The sequence below is a fragment of the Pelophylax lessonae genome (genome assembly GCF_965119305.1).
Source record: "Pelophylax lessonae genome assembly, chromosome: 2".
NCBI lineage: Eukaryota > Metazoa > Chordata > Amphibia > Anura > Ranidae > Pelophylax > Pelophylax lessonae.
In genome coordinates this window covers 12,958,722-12,976,267 of record NC_138769.1, presented here as the reverse complement: position 1 = coordinate 12,976,267, position 17,546 = coordinate 12,958,722, and the positions used below count along the sequence as shown (strand labels likewise).

At 45.9% G+C, this 17,546-nt stretch overlaps 1 protein-coding gene across 1 annotated transcript in view; it reads left to right on the top strand.

The window, feature by feature from the left end:
• GDAP2 (ganglioside induced differentiation associated protein 2) overlaps nucleotides 1-17,546 on the top strand; it is a 69,206-nt gene that overhangs the window by 13,327 nt on the left and 38,333 nt on the right. Inside the window, exons 5-8 of the mRNA XM_082246972.1 lie at nucleotides 8,366-8,442; nucleotides 9,684-9,843; nucleotides 10,971-11,124; nucleotides 13,957-14,033. Coding sequence (XP_082103098.1) covers nucleotides 8,366-8,442; nucleotides 9,684-9,843; nucleotides 10,971-11,124; nucleotides 13,957-14,033 — 468 coding nt within the window. The remainder of the gene's footprint in view (nucleotides 1-8,365; nucleotides 8,443-9,683; nucleotides 9,844-10,970; nucleotides 11,125-13,956; nucleotides 14,034-17,546) is intronic.

Here is a 17,546-nt window from a genome sequence, read left to right as displayed (position 1 = left end):
AAAACAAATTATCCCTATTTGAACATGGAAACATACTGCAATAAATATAGTAAGGTATAAAAGTGAAATAAGTTAATTCCTAATTTACAGAATATATTCGTTATTTTCTAATCAAATTTAAATTCAAAATGGAAACCTATAGCAAAAGATACAGTAAGGTTAAAAAAAAAAAAAAAAAAAAAAAAAGATGATGAATTCTGCTTAGGTTGCTTTTATAGAACAGAATAAAACAGACCCAAATAGAAAAGGAAAAAAAAAATATAGAAAATATTAATTTACAGAATATAATAAAATGGAATAGATTAAATTACATTGTAATAGAAAAATAAATAGATAAAACCAAATGGAATAGAATATAATTTCTATATTTAGTTTTTTCTATTTTTTTTCTATTTGGTTCTGTTATAAAGCAACCAAACTAGAATTCATCATCTATTTTTATTTTTATTTTTTTAACCTTTCTGTATCTTTTGCAATATGTTCCCATTTAAAATTTGTATTCATTTTCAAATTTGATTAGAAAATATTGAACATATGAAACAAATTCCAAGTCTAAGGCCCTTTTCACACATACAGACCGTTCATTTCATCAGTTCAGTCATCATCGTTTTTTTCATCCTTTGCCGTCGTCGGGTTTTTCATCCTTTGCCGTCGTCGGGTTTTTCATCCTTTGCCGTCGTCGGGTTTTTCATCCTTTGCCGTCGTCGGGTTTTTCATCCTTTGCCGTCGTCGGGTTTTTCATCCTTTGCCGTCGATTTTTCATCCTTTGCCGTCGTCGGGTTTTTCATCCTTTGCCGTCGATTTTTCATCCTTTGCCGTCGATTTTTCATCCTTTGCCGTCGATTTTTCATCCTTTGTCGTAGATTTTTCATCCTTTGCCGTCGTCTGGTTTTTCATCCTTTGCCGTCGTCGGGTTTTGCATCCTTTGCCGTCGTCGGGTTTTTCATCCTTTGCCGTCGTCGGGTTTTTCATCCTTTGCCGCCGTCGGGTTTTTCATCCTTTGCCGTCGTCGGGTTTTTCATCCTTTGCCGTCGTCGGGTTTTTCATCCTTTGCCGTCGTCGGGTTTTTCATCCTTTGCCGTCGTCGGGTTTTTCATCCTTTGCCGTCGTCGGGTTTTTCATCCTTTGCCGTCGTCGGGTTTTTCATCCTTTGCCGTCGTCGGGTTTTTCATCCTTTGCCGTCGTCGGGTTTTTCATCCTTTGCCGTCGTCGGGTTTTTCATCCTTTGCCGTCGTCGGGTTTTTCATCCTTTGCCGTCGTCGGGTTTTTCACCCTTTGCCGTCGTCGGGTTTTTCACCCTTTGCCGTCGTCGGGTTTTTCATGCTTCGTCGTCGGGTTTTCATCCTTTGCCGTCGTCGGGTTTTCATCCTTTGCCGTCGTCGGGTTTTCATCCTTTGCCGTCGTCGGGTTTTCATCCTTTTGCCGTCGTCGGGTTTTCATCCTTTTGCCGTCGTCGGGTTTTTCATCCTTTGCCGTCGTCGGGTTTTTCATCCTTTGCCGTCGTCGGGTTTTTCATCCTTTGCCGTCGTCGGGTTTTCATCCTTTTGCCGTCGTCGGGTTTTCATCCTTTTGCCGTCGTCGGGTTTTTCATCCTTTGCCGTCGTCGGGTTTTTCATCCTTTTGCCGTCGTCGGGTTTTTCATCCTTTTGCCGTCGTCGGGTTTTTCATCCTTTGCCGTCGTCGGGTTTTTCATCCTTTGCCGTCGTCGGGTTTTTCATCCTTTGCCGTCGTCGGGTTTTTCATCCTTTGCCGTCGGGTTTTTCATCCTTTGCCGTCGATTTTTCATCCTTTGCCGTCGATTTTTCATCCTTTGCCGTCGATTTTTCATCCTTTGTCGTAGATTTTTCATCCTTTGCCGTCGTCTGGTTTTTCATCCTTTGCCGTCGTCGGGTTTTCATCCTTTTGCCGTCGTCGGGTTTTTCATCCTTTGCCGTCGTCGGGTTTTTCATCCTTTGCCGTCGTCGGGTTTTTCATCCTTTGCCGTCGTCGGGTTTTTCATCCTTTGCCGTCGTCGGGTTTTTCATCCTTTGCCGTCGTCGGGTTTTTCATCCTTTGCCGTCGTCGGGTTTTTCATCCTTTGCCGTCGTCGGGTTTTTCATCCTTTGCCGTCGTCGGGTTTTTCATCCTTTGCCGTCGTCGGGTTTTTCATCCTTTGCCGTCGTCGGGTTTTTCATCCTTTGCCGTCGTCGGGTTTTTCATCCTTTGCCGTCGTCGGGTTTTTCATCCTTTGCCGTCGACGGGTTTTTCATCCTTTGCCGTCGTCGGGTTTTTCATCCTTTGCCGTCGTCGGGTTTTTCACCCTTTGCCGTCGTCGGGTTTTTCACCCTTTGCCGTCGTCGGGTTTTTCATGCTTCGTCGTCGGGTTTTCATCCTTTTGCCGTCGTCGGGTTTTCATCCTTTTGCCGTCGTCGGGTTTTCATCCTTTTGCCGTCGTCGGGTTTTCATCCTTTTGCCGTCGTCGGGTTTTCATCCTTTTGCCGTCGTCGGGTTTTCATCCTTTTGCCGTCGTCGGGTTTTCATCCTTTTGCCGTCGTCGGGTTTTCATCCTTTTGCCGTCGTCGGGTTTTCATCCTTTTGCCGTCGTCGGGTTTTCATCCTTTTGCCGTCGTCGGGTTTTCATCCTTTTGCCGTCGTCGGGTTTTCATCCTTTTGCCGTCGTCGGGTTTTCATCCTTTTGCCGTCGTCGGGTTTTCATCCTTTTGCCGTCGTCGGGTTTTCATCCTTTTGCCGTCGTCGGGTTTTCATCCTTTTGCCGTCGTCGGGTTTTCATCCTTTTGCCGTCGTCGGGTTTTCATCCTTTTGCCGTCGTCGGGTTTTCATCCTTTTGCCGTCGTCGGGTTTTCATCCTTTTGCCGTCGTCGGGTTTTCATCCTTTGCCGTCGTCGGGTTTTCACCCTTTGCCGTCGTCGGGTTTTCACCCTTTGCCGTCGTCGGGTTTTCACCCTTTGCCGTCGTCGGGTTTTCATCCTTTGCCGTCGTCGGGTTATCTTCCTTTGCCATCGTCGGGTTTTCATATAAAAAATATATATATATATATATATATATATATATATATATATATATATATATATATATATATATATATATATATAATTTTTTTTTTTTTTTTTCTTATTTTTCATCTGTTTTTCATCCCTTTTTCGTCCGATCCGTTTTTATGACGGATGAAAAATAGGACTTTCATCCATTCAAAAATATTATGTTGACGGAAGCGGATGAAAACTGATGTAAATGAAGGATCATCCATTTACATCCGTTTTATCCATAGAAATGAATTGATATCCGTTTTTCATCTGTCAGCAGATTGATAAAAATGGATGAACTGTCAGTATGTGTGAAAGGGGCCTTGCATACCGAATATGATGAAATTAAATTATTAACTTCATACTTAAAGCGGAGTTCCAGCCATTTACTCACCTGTCCAACGGTCCAGCGATGCGGCCGCCGGAAGCCTTGATCCTCTCCCTCGGCGCCGGCATCACTGCTGTGGGCACCCGGCTGTTACAGTTTGCGGCTTCACAGCCGGGTACCCACTGCGCATGCGCGAGTCGCGCTGCGCGCCGTGATTGGCCGGCAATCTTCTGGGACCTCTGACGTGTCCCAGAAGATTGCAGGGAGGGAGGGGGAGAGGAGAACTTCCGCTCAGGGCGCCGCGGCGCTCCGAGCGGAAGTGGGAGCGGGTACCTGTCAAAACTAGGTACCCGCTCCCCCCCCCAAAAAATGACATGCCAAATGTGGCATGTCGGGGGGTCAGGACTCCCTAAAGCGGAAGTTCCACTTTTGGGTGGAACTCCGCTTTAAAATATAAGTATGGGAATATTTTTTTTTTTTTCATCATGCTTAAAACGGAGTTCCACCCTCAGAATAATTTTTTAAACAAAAATAGACCATTAATATTAATAAACATCTCGCTTGACAAAACCGCTATTTGCATATTTATGAGTTGAACAGTGTATTTAAGTGAAAATCTTCCTTTTAAAATCGCTGCCTGTGCGTGGCCATCTTTACTAAGGGCATCTGAAGCCGCAGTGTAAGACTTAGTGACCTTCTTCCTGCTTGTTGTTCATTCTGGCTACCCAGAATGCAGCAGGAAATCCCGCACATGGGCAGTACTATGCTTTAGGCATAGTACAGGTTGCTATAGAGATGTTGGCTGAGGAGGAAGTTGCCGCCCTCTATATCCCTTCCCCGCCTCCTGGAAGACACAAGTGCAGGAGACAGAGAGAGAGAGAGAGAGAGAGAGAGAGAGAGAGTCAGACATAGAGACACACATTGCAAACTATTTTTTATTTTTTTTGTAAGGAAATATCGTTTTTCTTCTTTATTCATCCACACTTCCGGGTCCGGCCACCTATAGGCGATTACGTCACTCGGTGATTCGCAAGGGCTCCTGGGATAGGGGCGTCATGTATCACAGCACCCCTTTTGAATCGCCTAATGATGAAATCTCGCGTTATTTCCAGACTGGTGTCCTGTCTAATAATGCATGCGTGGGATGGAACGGATTATTCTTATGGGAGATTCCTAGTGAAAAATGGCGGAATATTATCTGATTACAGAACAGTCACATTAAAGGGGCACTCTCACCGCACGGGGACACAATGTAATATATAAATATTAAAGGGGAGCTCTGACCGGGACACATAAAGGGGAGCTCTGACTGGGACACATAAAGGGGAGCTCTGACTGGGACACATAAAGGGGAGCTCTGACTGGGACACATAAAGGGGAGCTCTGACTGGGACACATAAAGGGGAGCTCTGACTGGGACACATAAAGGGGAGCTCTGACTGGGACACATAAAGGGGAGCTCTGACTGGGACACATAAAGGGGAGCTCTGACTGGGACACATAAAGGGGAGCTCTGACTGGGACACATAAAGGGGAGCTCTGACTGGGACACATAAAGGGGAGCTCTGACTGGGACACATAAAGGGGAGCTCTGACCGGGACACATAAAGGGGAGCTCTGACTGGGACACATAAAGGGGAGCTCTGACCGGGACACATAAAGGGGAGCTCTGACCGGGACACATAAAGGGGAGCTCTGACCGGGACACATAAAGGTGAGCTCTGACCGGGACACATAAAGGTGAGCTCTGACCGGGACACATAAAGGTGAGCTCTGACCGGGACACATAAAGGTGAGCTCTGACCGGGACACATAAAGGGGAGCTCTGACTGGGACACTGGATGTAAAGGAGGACTCCTCAGAGTCCTCCTTTACATCAGTGTACCCGTCAGAGTGCCCCTTTACATCCAGTGTCCCTGCCAGAGTGCCCCTTTATTTTTTCCGGCCAGAGTGCCCCTTTATTTTTTCCGGCCAGAGTGCCCCTTTATTTTTTCCGGCCAGAGTGCCCCTTTATTTTTTCCAGGCCAGAGTGCCCCTTTATTTTTTCCAGGCCAGAGTGCCCCTTTATTTTTTCCAGGCCAGAGTGCCCCTTTATTTTTTCCAGGCCAGAGTGCCCCTTTATTTTTTCCAGGCCAGAGTGCCCCTTTATTTTTTCCAGGCCAGAGTGCCCCTTTATTTTTTCCAGGCCAGAGTGCCCCTTTATTTTTTCCAGGCCAGAGTGCCCCTTTATTTTTTCCAGGCCAGAGTGCCCCTTTATTTTTTCCAGGCCAGAGTGCCCCTTTATTTTTTCCAGGCCAGAGTGCCCCTTTATTTTTTCCAGGCCAGAGTGCCCCTTTATTTTTTCCAGGCCAGAGTGCCCCTTTATTTTTTCCAGGCCAGAGTGCCCCTTTATTTTTTCCAGGCCAGAGTGCCCCTTTAATTTTTCCAGGCCAGAGTGCCCCTTTAATTTTTCCAGGCCAGAGTGCCCCTTTAATTTTTCCGGCCAGAGTGCCCCCTTTATTTTTTCCGGCCAGAGTTCCCCTTTTAATGTGACTGTTCTGTAATCAGATAATCCGCCATTTCTCACTATGAATCTCACATAAGAATAATCCGTTCCACGCATGCGCAGATAGAACAGAGAGCGAGGCAGAATCTGACGTTACATTCTCTCCCCTCCACTCTCTGTCTATCGTCGGATAATGCATTTGAAAACTGCCCCGCCCCCGCCCTGCCTCCTCTCAGTGAGCTCTACGGAATGTAATACTTTGTCACTGAGAGGAGGCGGGGCAGAGCACGGACTAAATGTAATACATCCCTGAGAGCTGGAAATCACACGAGAATTCGTCACTAGGTGAATTGCAAGGGCTGCTGGGATGAATGTCCCAGGAGCCCTTGCGAATCGCCGAGTGACGTAATCGCTGAAAGCAGTAGGACCCGGAAGTGGAGATGAATACAGAAGATAAAAGGTATTTCCTTACAAAAAATAAATAAATAAATAGCCCGCAGTCTGCTGAAAACAGGTCACAGGAGTGCAGAATGAACTGCACTCCTGTGACTGACAGGAGAAGTACAACCAAACAAGCTTTTCCTCGTACTTCTCACTAAGACCTCATGCACACGGGCTGTTTTTACAGCGGCTGATTTTGGCATAAGACTTTTTTTTTCTGCAGCCAATCGACTCCCCAGCACGTTCTCCTATGTCTCCCCCGGCACGTCCTCCTATGTCTCCCCCGGCACGTCCTCCTATGTCTCCCCCGGCACGTCCTCCTATGTCTCCCCCGGCACGTCCTCCTATGTCTCCCCCGGCACGTCCTCCTATGTCTCCCCCGGCACGTCCTCCTATGTCTCCCCCGGCACGTCCTCCTATGTCTCCCCCCGGCACGTCCTCCTATGTCTCCCCCCGGCACGTCCTCCTATGTCTCCCCCCGGCACGTCCTCCTATGTCTCCCCCCGGCACGTCCTCCTATGTCTCCCCCCCGGCACGTCCTCCTATGTCTCCCCCCGGCACGTCCTCCTATGTCTCCCCCCGGCACGTCCTCCTATGTCTCCCCCCGGCACGTCCTCCTATGTCTCCCCCCGGCACGTCCTCCTATGTCTCCCCCCGGCACGTCCTCCTATGTCTCCCCCCGGCACGTCCTCCTATGTCTCCCCCCGGCACGTCCTCCTATGTCTCCCCCCGGCACGTCCTCCTATGTCTCCCCCCGGCACGTCCTCCTATGTCTCCCCCCGGCACGTCCTCCTATGTCTCCCCCCGGCACGTCCTCCTATGTCTCCCCCCGGCACGTCCTCCTATGTCTCCCCCCGGCACGTCCTCCTATGTCTCCCCCCGGCACGTCCTCCTATGTCTCCCCCCGGCACGTCCTCCTATGTCTCCCCCCGGCACGTCCTCCTATGTCTCCCCCCGGCACGTCCTCCTATGTCTCCCCCCGGCACGTCCTCCTATGTCTCCCCCCGGCACGTCCTCCTATGTCTCCCCCCGGCACGTCCTCCTATGTCTCCCCCCGGCACGTCCTCCTATGTCTCCCCCGGCACGTCCTCCTATGTCTCCCCCGGCACGTCGTCCTGAAAAACGCAGCTATTTGGCATTTATCTGCGTTTTTGAGCCATAAGCTTTTGTGGAAGTATAGTTTTGCTAAAGAAAAAAAAAAAGGTTGAAAAACGCTACAGCTATAAAACGCTTAAAAACGTATTCTACCGTTAATGCCTCTGGTGTTTTTTATAATGTTCAGTGTGCGTGAGGCTTTTACAAACTAAACACTTTTCCGTTGTGCACTTCTCTAAGCGCCGGTTCACACTACCGCGACGCTACTTCCCGGGGCGACCTCCGAGATCGCGGTGCGAGCAGCGCGTCGCGACCTCGGAGCGGCCGCCACGGACTTCATAACATTGAAGTCTATGGCGGTCGCCTCCTGGTCGCCCCAAAGAAGCTCTGGACCCTTTTTCTAGGTCGGAGCGACTTGTGTCGCTCCTATTAGAACGGGTCCGCAGCTTCCCTATGGGAGGCGACCTGTGAGGCGACCAGGTCGCCTCACAGGTCGCCCTAGTGTGAACCGAGGCTGATACAAAGGAACATTGTTTATCATCATTGATCAGACAGCAGATAGAGAGATATAAAGTAGCATTGTTTATAAACATTGATCAGATAGAGATACAAAGTAACATTGTTTATCTCCCGTCTGATCAATGTTTATAAACAGTGTTACTTTGTATCTCTCTATCTCCTGTCCCATGAATGTGTATAGAGAGATACAAAGTAACATTGTTTATAAACATTGATCAGACAGGAGAGAGAGAGATACAAAGTAACATTGTTTATAAACATTGATCAGATGTGGATAGTGATCAATGTTTATAAACAATGTTACTTTGTATCTCTTTGATGTCTGATCAATATTTATAATGAGATGTATACAAAGTAACATTGTTTATAAACATCGATCAGATAGGAGAGGGAGAATTGTGAGGGAGAGGGAACGGGTGTTTATCGTTTGATGTGTATATATCTCACATGGTCTTGTTGTCTCCCATCCTGCAGGCACAGTGCGGAGGTTCTTGGAGTCACATGGAACGGCTCTGGAGAAGGTGGTATTTGCAGTCACACAGCAGGAAGAGGTATCTTAAAGGATTTACGTTTTTTTATATTTTCTCATCTTCAGTCATCTTTTCACAATGCTGAGATTTTCGTGATCACTTTGGCAGCCAATCACAGCATTCCTGTGTTTTGAAAGCCGGCCCACCCAGCTCCCAATGCTGAAGGTACGGAGCGGTCGTTGACAGCTCGATCTCTGTGCTGGGAGAGAGAAATGGCGCGTACTTCCAGAAGAAGCGCTGAACGCGTATTTGTGGGGCCTTAGAAGAAAGCCCACTTCAGTGACACCCCCTATATATATATATATATATATATATATATATATATATATATATATATATATATATATATATATATATATATATATATATATATATATATATATATATAATGTGTGTGTGAACTCAGTGTAAATGGAACAAACACCCTTCAAAAAAAAAAAAAAAAAACTTTCTGGGGTTAAAGTGGAGCCAATCTTCTTCTTTCTCTTTTTTTCTTCTTCTTTCTCTTTTTTTCTTCTTCTTTCTCTTTTTTTCTTCTTCTTTCTCTTTTTTTCTTCTTCTTTCTCTTTTTTTCTTCTTCTTTCTCTTTTTTTCTTCTTCTTTCTCTTTTTTTCTTCTTCTTTCTCTTTTTTTCTTCTTCTTTCTCTTTTTTTCTTCTTCTTTCTCTTTTTTTCTTCTTCTTTCTCTTTTTTTCTTCTTCTTTCTCTTTTTTTCTTCTTCTTTCTCTTTTTTTCTTCTTCTTTCTCTTTTTTTCTTCTTCTTTCTCTTTTTTTCTTCTTCTTTCTCTTTTTTTCTTCTTCTTTCTCTTTTTTTCTTCTTCTTTCTCTTTTTTTCTTTTCTTCTTCTTCTTCTTCTTCTTCTTCTTCTTCTTCTTCTTCTTCTTCTTCTTCTTTCTCTTTTTTTTTTTTCTTCTTCTTTCTTCTTTCTCATTTAGGAGATTTCTCTTCACTTCCTGTCCCATAGCCACAACAGGAAGAGAGATGACAATCTCTTGTTTTCGCCAGAATTTGGTGTCCCGTTTGGAAGATTTCCCCTCTATTCCTGTTCTGGTGACAACGCAAAATTTAGATTGTACTCTCAGTGGGAAGTCATAAATTAGGTAAATTCCTGAGTGGTGTAACTCAAAAAAAAAAAAACTTTATACATCTTAGAGTTGCTGATATTGTGTTTACTCCTGAATTGTTGTTTTCTGGTAGTTTGGTTATATAGGAAAGGATTTGTGTTTTTCTCTCAGCAGGTGAAAATTTTTGTATGTCTTTCAGGCCACATACCTGCGTCTGCTGCCCCTTTACTTCCCTCGCTCCCAGTGGGAGGAGCAGAGCTCGCTGTCCCTCCTACCGCCAGATATCGGAAACGCTGACGGTGAGCCGATTGTGCCAGAGCGACAGATCCGAATTAGTGAGAAACCCGGTGCACATGAAGGTCAGTTCCCCAATAAATTATCCAAGTTTTCTCTTTTATTAACTGAAATATCACCTTTTTTTTAGTGCCTCACATTAGGGCTGCCTGTCTGTTACGAGAGGAGACGGCGCCATCTTTGTTTAGGCATCTTGCAGTGTCCCCATCTACTTTAATGGAGATACCGACTCAGATGACGCAGTCATCCTAAAAGTTCTTGGCTGTGTTCACAAAGGCTTATCACAGTTCTTCCCCCTGCTGAAGGCTCTCACTTTGTGACTTGCTGCAAAGTTACAATGTACAGTCTGATCTCTGGGCTCCCCCTACAAAGTTACAATATACAGTCTGATCTCTGGGCTCCTCCTACAAAGTTACAATATACAGTCTGATCTCTGGGCTCCTCCTACAAAGTTACAATGTACAGTCTGATCTCTGGGCTCCCCCTACAAAGTTACAATGTACAGTCTGATCTCTGGGCTCCGCCTACAAAGTTACAATGTACAGTCTGATCTCTGGGCTCCGCCTACAAAGTTACAATGTACAGTCTGATCTCTGGGCTCCCCCTACAAAGTTACAATGTACAGTCTGATCTCTGGGCTCCGCCTACAAAGTTACAATGTACAGTCTGATCTCTGGGCTCCACCTACAAAGTTACAATGTACAGTCTGATCTCTGGGCTCCGCCTACAAATTTACAATTTACAGTGTGATCTCTGGCTTATAAGGACGTTAAGAGATCAATATGGACATCACCGTGGGTGGTGATCTCACTTGCTGCAGCTTCTAATGCACATGGTGAGAAGCTCACAGTGTGCAGTGAAATCAGAGGAAGCCGTTTCAGTCCAGGAGAGGAGCCGCTATGAATGTGCAAGACTGAAGGGGGGGCTGGAGGTCCGATTTCTGTTCTGAAGAGTCCACACTTCCTAACTGAGGGGAGACCCCCCCCCCCCTCTTAGAGAGTTTTCACTGGAACGGGGGTGTCCCACTTTTGAAGATTTCTTCTATTTTCCTGCTCTGGTGACGTCTGTGAAATGTTGGCTTGCTTTGTCAGAAAAAAATTGAATGTCACCAATGGAGGGACGGTAACCTTTCCACAGTCCAAAAAATAATAATCCGAAGAAAATGTGATGTGTTTTTTTGTTTTCTTTTCAGATGACACTGATGAAGAGGAGGGGCTGGATCATGACTTGTGTCTGATTGGCTCGCATGCCTTTGCACGCATGGAAGGGGATGTAGACAAACAGCGGCGCCTTGCACTCCAGGGGCAACTGTCAGGGGCCACTCTACAGAAGCAGCATCAGAGGAAGTGAGTATACAGGGGGGAGGATATCAGAGGGAGGGAGTATACAGGGGGGAGGATATTGGAGGGAGTATACAGGGGGGAGGATATTAGAGAAAGGGAGGATAGTAGAGATGGAGTATACAGGGGGGAGGATATTAGAGGGAGTATACAGGGAGGGAGAATATTGGGGGGAGGATATTGGAGGAATGGGGTATACAGGGGGGGGGAGGATATTAGAGGAAGGGAGTATGTAGAGGAGGGGTGGATATCAGAGGGAGGAAGTATGTAGGGGGGGGGCTTATCAGAGGGAGTGGGGGGAGGATATCGGAGGGAGGGAGTATATGGGGGGGGATTTCAGAGGGAGGGAGTATATGGGGGGGGGGATTTCAGAGGGAGGGAGTATATGGGGGAGGATTTCAGAGAGAGGGAGTATATAGGGGGGGGATTTCAGAGAGAGGGAGTATATAGGGGGGGATTTCAGAGAGAGGGAGTATGTAGGGGGGGGGAGATTTCAGAGGGAGGGAGTATATAGGGGGGGATTTCAGAGAGAGGTAGTATATAGGGGGGGATTTCAGAGAGAGGGAGTATATGGGGGGATTTCAGAGGGAGGGAGTATGTAGGGGGGGGGATTTCAGAGGGAGGGAGTATATATGGGGGGGGGGATTTCAGAGGGAGGGAGTATATAGGGGGGGATTTCAGAGGGAGGGAGTATATAGGGGGGGATTTCAGAGGGAGGGAGTATATAGGGGGGGATTTCAGAGGGAGGGAGTATGTAGGGGGGGGGATTTCAGAGGGAGGGAGTATATAGGGGGGGATTTCAGAGGGAGGGAGTATGTAGCGGGGTATTTCAGAGGGAGGGAGTATGTGGGGGGGGATTTCAGAGAGAGGTAGTATATGGGGGGGATTTCAGAGAGAGGGAGTATATGGGGGGGATTTCAGAGAGAGGGAGTATATGGGGGGGATTTCAGAGAGAGGGAGTATATAGGGGGGGATTTCAGAGAGAGGTAGTATATAGGGGGGGATTTCAGAGAGAGGGAGTATATGGGGGGGATTTCAGAGAGAGGGAGTATATGGGGGGGATTTCAGAGAGAGGGAGTATATGGGGGGATTTCAGAGGGAGGGAGTATGTATGGGGGGGGATTTCAGAGGGAGGGAGTATATAGGGGGGGTGTTTCAGAGGGAGGGAGTATGTAGCGGGGCATATCAGAGGGAGGGAGTATATAGGGGGGGATTTCAGAGGGAGGGAGTATGTGGGGGGGGGGGATATCAGAGAAGGTAGTATGTAGGGGGGAGGGATATCAGAGGGAGGGAGTACACGATTGGGACGATCAGGAACCCTTTTATTGCGGGCAGTGGATATTGAGGGACTGTAGAATAGTATTTTACCTCCTTCACCCAGTTAGGTGGGAGGTCTCCCATAGGAACCGGCGGTGAGTTTTCTGTCCCAGTATCAAAAACAGAGATCTCTTTGCTATTGGAAAGAATTACAAACTGAAAAAAAGTCAACCCTGAATAACCTGTATGTGAAATAAATAGAAGATATCCCAACACTGAGCAACCAAACTCCAACATTATAACATCATAATTCAACAAAAGGTCCGCTCAGCACGGCAATACCTCAACACAAATCCCTCATTGTCCACAAACAAACCGTCCCCCGCATGATTGGACCCGTATCTTTAAACTAAGCCATGTAAAGTGATGGACAACTGTGTCCCCCCACCCCCCCCACACACACACACCTTGTGTATGAGAATAACACTCCCCAGGAGGGATGACCTCCAAGCTATAGGTAGGTCGTCACACACCCTGTAGCTTCTGAAAGAGATACAATAGCACTCCCCCCCACCTGGAGAATAATGAAGCCGAGTGCAAAGATTTCTACTTCATTAGCTGCAGGGGAGGCACTGGGGAGTCAAATAGGTGTTTCCAAAAAGAGAACCTGTCCCCTGCTCATGCTATTACATATGGGGGGAAGGGGGGGGGGAGCTTGTAAATCCCTCTGTGATAGCAATAAAGATAAATAGAAAAAAAAAGTAAAAAGAAAGAAAGAAAAGAAAAAAAAATTAGTGTGTAAAAGGGAGGGAGGGGGGGGGGCGTTAGCCCCTTTGTGATAGCAATAAAGGTAAATAGAAAAAAAAGTAAGAAGAAATAAAAGAAAAAAAAATTAGTGTGTAAAATAAATAAAAGGAAAGTTATTGTGTATCATAAAAGAAAAGTTTGTAAAATGAAAGAAAAAAAAAAAAAAAGTGTGTAAGAATAAAGGAAAAAAAAATGGTACATAAACAAATACAATTAGTGTGTTTTTAAAAAAAAAAAAAAAAAATTAAGAAAAACCACGTTTAATTTATTTCACATAGGGGTCTATCTTGCAATTCTGCAACCCGGATAAAATGTCCCCGTGTTTGTTTTTTTTTTTTTTTTTTTCATTTATTTTTTAATATTGTGGGCTCCATGGAATGGTCACAATGCAGTATATTGTTCTCATTCAGGTGTTTCAGAGAACCATACTGCATTTCGGCCACTAGATGGCGATGACACCACAGGAATTAATCTATTACAGAAAATACGGGGGACATTATGCATCCAGCCTCTATGAATGCTTCTGACATTGTTTTATCAGTAAGCCCCTTGGAGTTTATTCAGCGTTGTGTTTTTCCTAGGTTAATTTTTAGGTGCATGGGCATTGATGGAGGGGTATTTGGCATGGGCAAGGCTCGCCTTTTCTTATCCTCCATTTTTGCCCGGCAGCTCTGAGTCCATTATCCTAATGGGGATTGGACTGTTTGAAATAAAACTGTAAGCGCAGCTCTTGGTATGATGTCATACTTCATATTCTATGTGCTGTTTCTTTAGTTATAACCGCTGGCTGTCTCGGGCGCGGACGGAAGACCTGTCTGACATCGCTGCACTCAAAGCTTTATACCAGTCCGGTAAGTGTGCGCTTTAGTTGTGTGTCTTCCCTATCCAGCACCCCTGGCTGTAACTGGCAATTCACCAAAAAAGACGTCCATGTGAAGGAACACTGTGACGAAACGCACCCGTCCCGTGTGAGGGAACACTGTGACGAAACGCGCCCCTGTGCTTCTCACTAACTCATGACAAAGGACCGGCCAATCTCACACTCCGCTGCACTCTGCACAAAGATTTTCCAGCTCAAGGGACTACAATCTAGGTGCCAGCGGCCTGAGAGCGATTGTCACCCGGCTAATTAAGCAATTAACCCTTTAACTGCCACCACCCGCTCCGAGAAACTTGTAAATTTTAGCAATACCAATTATGATTTTAGAATAAATCATCTGTAACATGCACTGTCACCACAGACTGGTATGTTCAGAGGATTTATTCTATCCGGTTTCCCTGGCAATAAGCCCTACCCTAAAAATAAAACCTAGCGTGATTTTTTAGGGGATAGCTGCAATATAAGCCCTACCCTGAAAATAAGCCCTGGTAACAATCCTTGTAAAAACATGTAATCCGTTTTGTAAAAAGATGATATAATGTGCAGTGTGTCTCCTTTTTGTAACTTTATTGTGGAAAATACTTTATTTACAGCGCCGCTTACAAATGGAGACTCACTGGATTATTATTATAATCTTTTTACAAAGCAGATGACATCATTTTACAATGACTTTAACCACTTTACCTCCAGTCACATTGGTGCTACTGCAGCAATGTGGCTCGTTATCGTCCAGCGACGTAGACCTACGTCGCTGGACTCCGCCCCTTGTGGGCGGCGCTCGCGCGCCGCCGGAGGCTCGCGCGCCGCCGGAGGCTCGCTCCCGCTGTGTTCAGTCACAGCGGGAGTCGGGCCAGGGGAGGAGCGGCAGCGATCGCCGCTGCTCTTCCCCGATTGTCGGGGAATCGAGTTTGGAGATCCGCCCACTTGTGTAAACAGAGCGGGCGGATCTCCTAAGTGACAGACAGTGACAGATCGCAGGGTTCAGCATAGTTGAACATGCAATCTGTCCCTGTGTCACTCAGTCACCTCCCCCCACACACGTTAGTAAGCACCAGGCATACATTAACCCCTCCCTCTCCAATAAAATTAACCCCTTCCCTGCCAGTGTCATTTTTACAGTAACAGTGCATATTTATAGCACTGATTACTGCAGTAATGTCACTGGTACCCCCAAAAGTGTCAATGTCAGTCAAGGGTCCGATCTGTCCACCGCAATGTCGCAGTCCCGCAAAATAAATCGCAGATCGCCGCCATTACGCGTTAAAAAAAAAAAAAAAAACACCAAAAATTACAGAAATCTTTCCCTTAGTTAGTAAACGCAATAACTTTTGCGCTAACCAATCAAAATACGCTTATTGTGATTTTTTTTCTTACCAAACATATGTAGCAGAAAAAAAATTGGCCAAAAATTTTAAAAATATATTTTTTGATTTTTACATTTTTTTGGGGGGGAATTTCATATAAAAAAATGTGAAAAATATTGTTGTTTTTTCAAAATAAACGCTATATTTTTGTTTATAGCGCAAAAAGTAAAAATCGCACAGGTGATCAAATACCACCAAAAGAAAGCTCTGTTTATGGGAAAAAAAGGACGTAAATTTCGTTTGGGTACGGCGTCGCACAACCGCGCAATTGTCCGTTAGTCGCACAGTGCCGAATCGCAAAAAGTGGTCTGGACGTAAGACCGCAAAATCCTCCGGTGGTAAAGTGGTTAACTAAGGTTTATTTTTTGGGTATCCCAGAATGTCATAATGCTGACTCCTGAGCTGACAGGGGGAGAGAAGAAGAGGAAACAGGGATCACAAACTTATTTAACCTCTTGCCGACCGCCCACTGTAATATTACTGCGGCAGGGCGGCTCGCCTGCGCAAAACCACGTAGTACTACGTGATTTCGTGCACGAAGTCTCAGCGGCGCGCATGGCCCATGACCCTCTGGAGCCGCGCTCCCGATGTGTTTAGACATAGCGGGAGGCGGGCCGCAGGAGGATCCCTTGATCGTCAGAGAAACTGACAGAAGACCCGCCTGCTTATGTAAACAAAGCAGGCGAGTCTTCTGTCAGACAGGCAGGGAGAGATCAGAAGTTTCAGCTAAGCTACAACTCTGTGTGCCTGTCACAGAACCTCCCCCCCCGACAGTGAGAAAGCATACTTAGGCATACATTAACCTCTTTGATCACCCCTAGTATTAACCCCTTCTCTGCCAGTGTCATTTTTACAGTAACAGTGCATATTTATAGCACTGATTACTGTAGTAATGTCACTGGTCCCCAAAAAGGTCAGTTAGGGGTCCGATTTGTCTGCCGCAATGTTGCAGTCCCGCTAAAAATCGCTGATCACCGCCATTACTAATAAAAACAAAAAAATAAGTCCAAAGCCAAAAAATCTATCCCATAGTTTGTAAACGCTATAACTATTGCCCAAACCAATTAAAATACGCTTTTTGGGATTTTTTTACCAAAAATATGTAGCAGAATACACATTGGCCTAAAGTGATAAAAAAACTTTAATTTCTCTTACGTCCTCCGACAGTCGCCGCCTCTTCATATTCGTCACATATGGGGTATTAGACTTTGCTCCGAAGGAGTAGCTAGGCAACAGAATATGTTAACATTAAAGCTTTTAACATATCCCACCCTCAAGGGGTGGTCCCCTCAGTCAATACCCTCCTACTTCCTGCAACCATATCTCAGTGTTAATGTCTAGCTTGTCAGGAGTTCCTTCCTTTGGTAAGGTTCCTTTCTTTGATGCGGAGACTGCGTTGCCTTTTCGGCGCGGATGCGTTTCCCACCCCTCATGTTTGCACTGCTTTGGGACGTCCCCATATGTGACGAATATGAAGAGGCGGCGACTGTCGGAGGACGTAAGAGAAAACTGAATTTTTGTAAAATCTTACCTGTAAAATTCCTTTCTCTGAGTCCTCCGACAGTCGCCGCCCCCGCCCCTCTTTTGGGGTTTGGTTGTATACTCTACTGCTATTCCACTAAAACTGAGATATGGTTGCAGGAAGTAGGAGGGTATTGACTGAGGGGACCACCCCTTGAGGGTGGGATATGTTAAAAGCTTTAATGTTAACATATTCTGTTGCCTAGCTACTCCTTCGGAGCAAAGTCTAATACCCCCATATGTGACGAATATGAAGAGGCGGCGACTGTCGGAGGACTCAGAGAAAGGAATTTTACAGGTAAGATTTTACAAAAATTCTGTTTTTTTTTTTTTTTTTCAAAATTGATGCTCTTTTTGTTTATAGCGCTAAATCTAAAAACCGCAGAGGTGATCAAATACCACCAAAAGAAAGCTCTGTTTGTGGGAAAAAAAGGACATCAATTTTATTTGGGTACAGTGTCGCACGAGCGCGCAATTTTTTGTTAAAATAACGCAGTGCTGAATCACGAAAAATGGCCTTGGTCATTAAGGGGGTAAAACCTTCCGGAGCTGAAGTGGTTAAAAATATTTCATTCGCCTGCATACAGATATCGACTTGG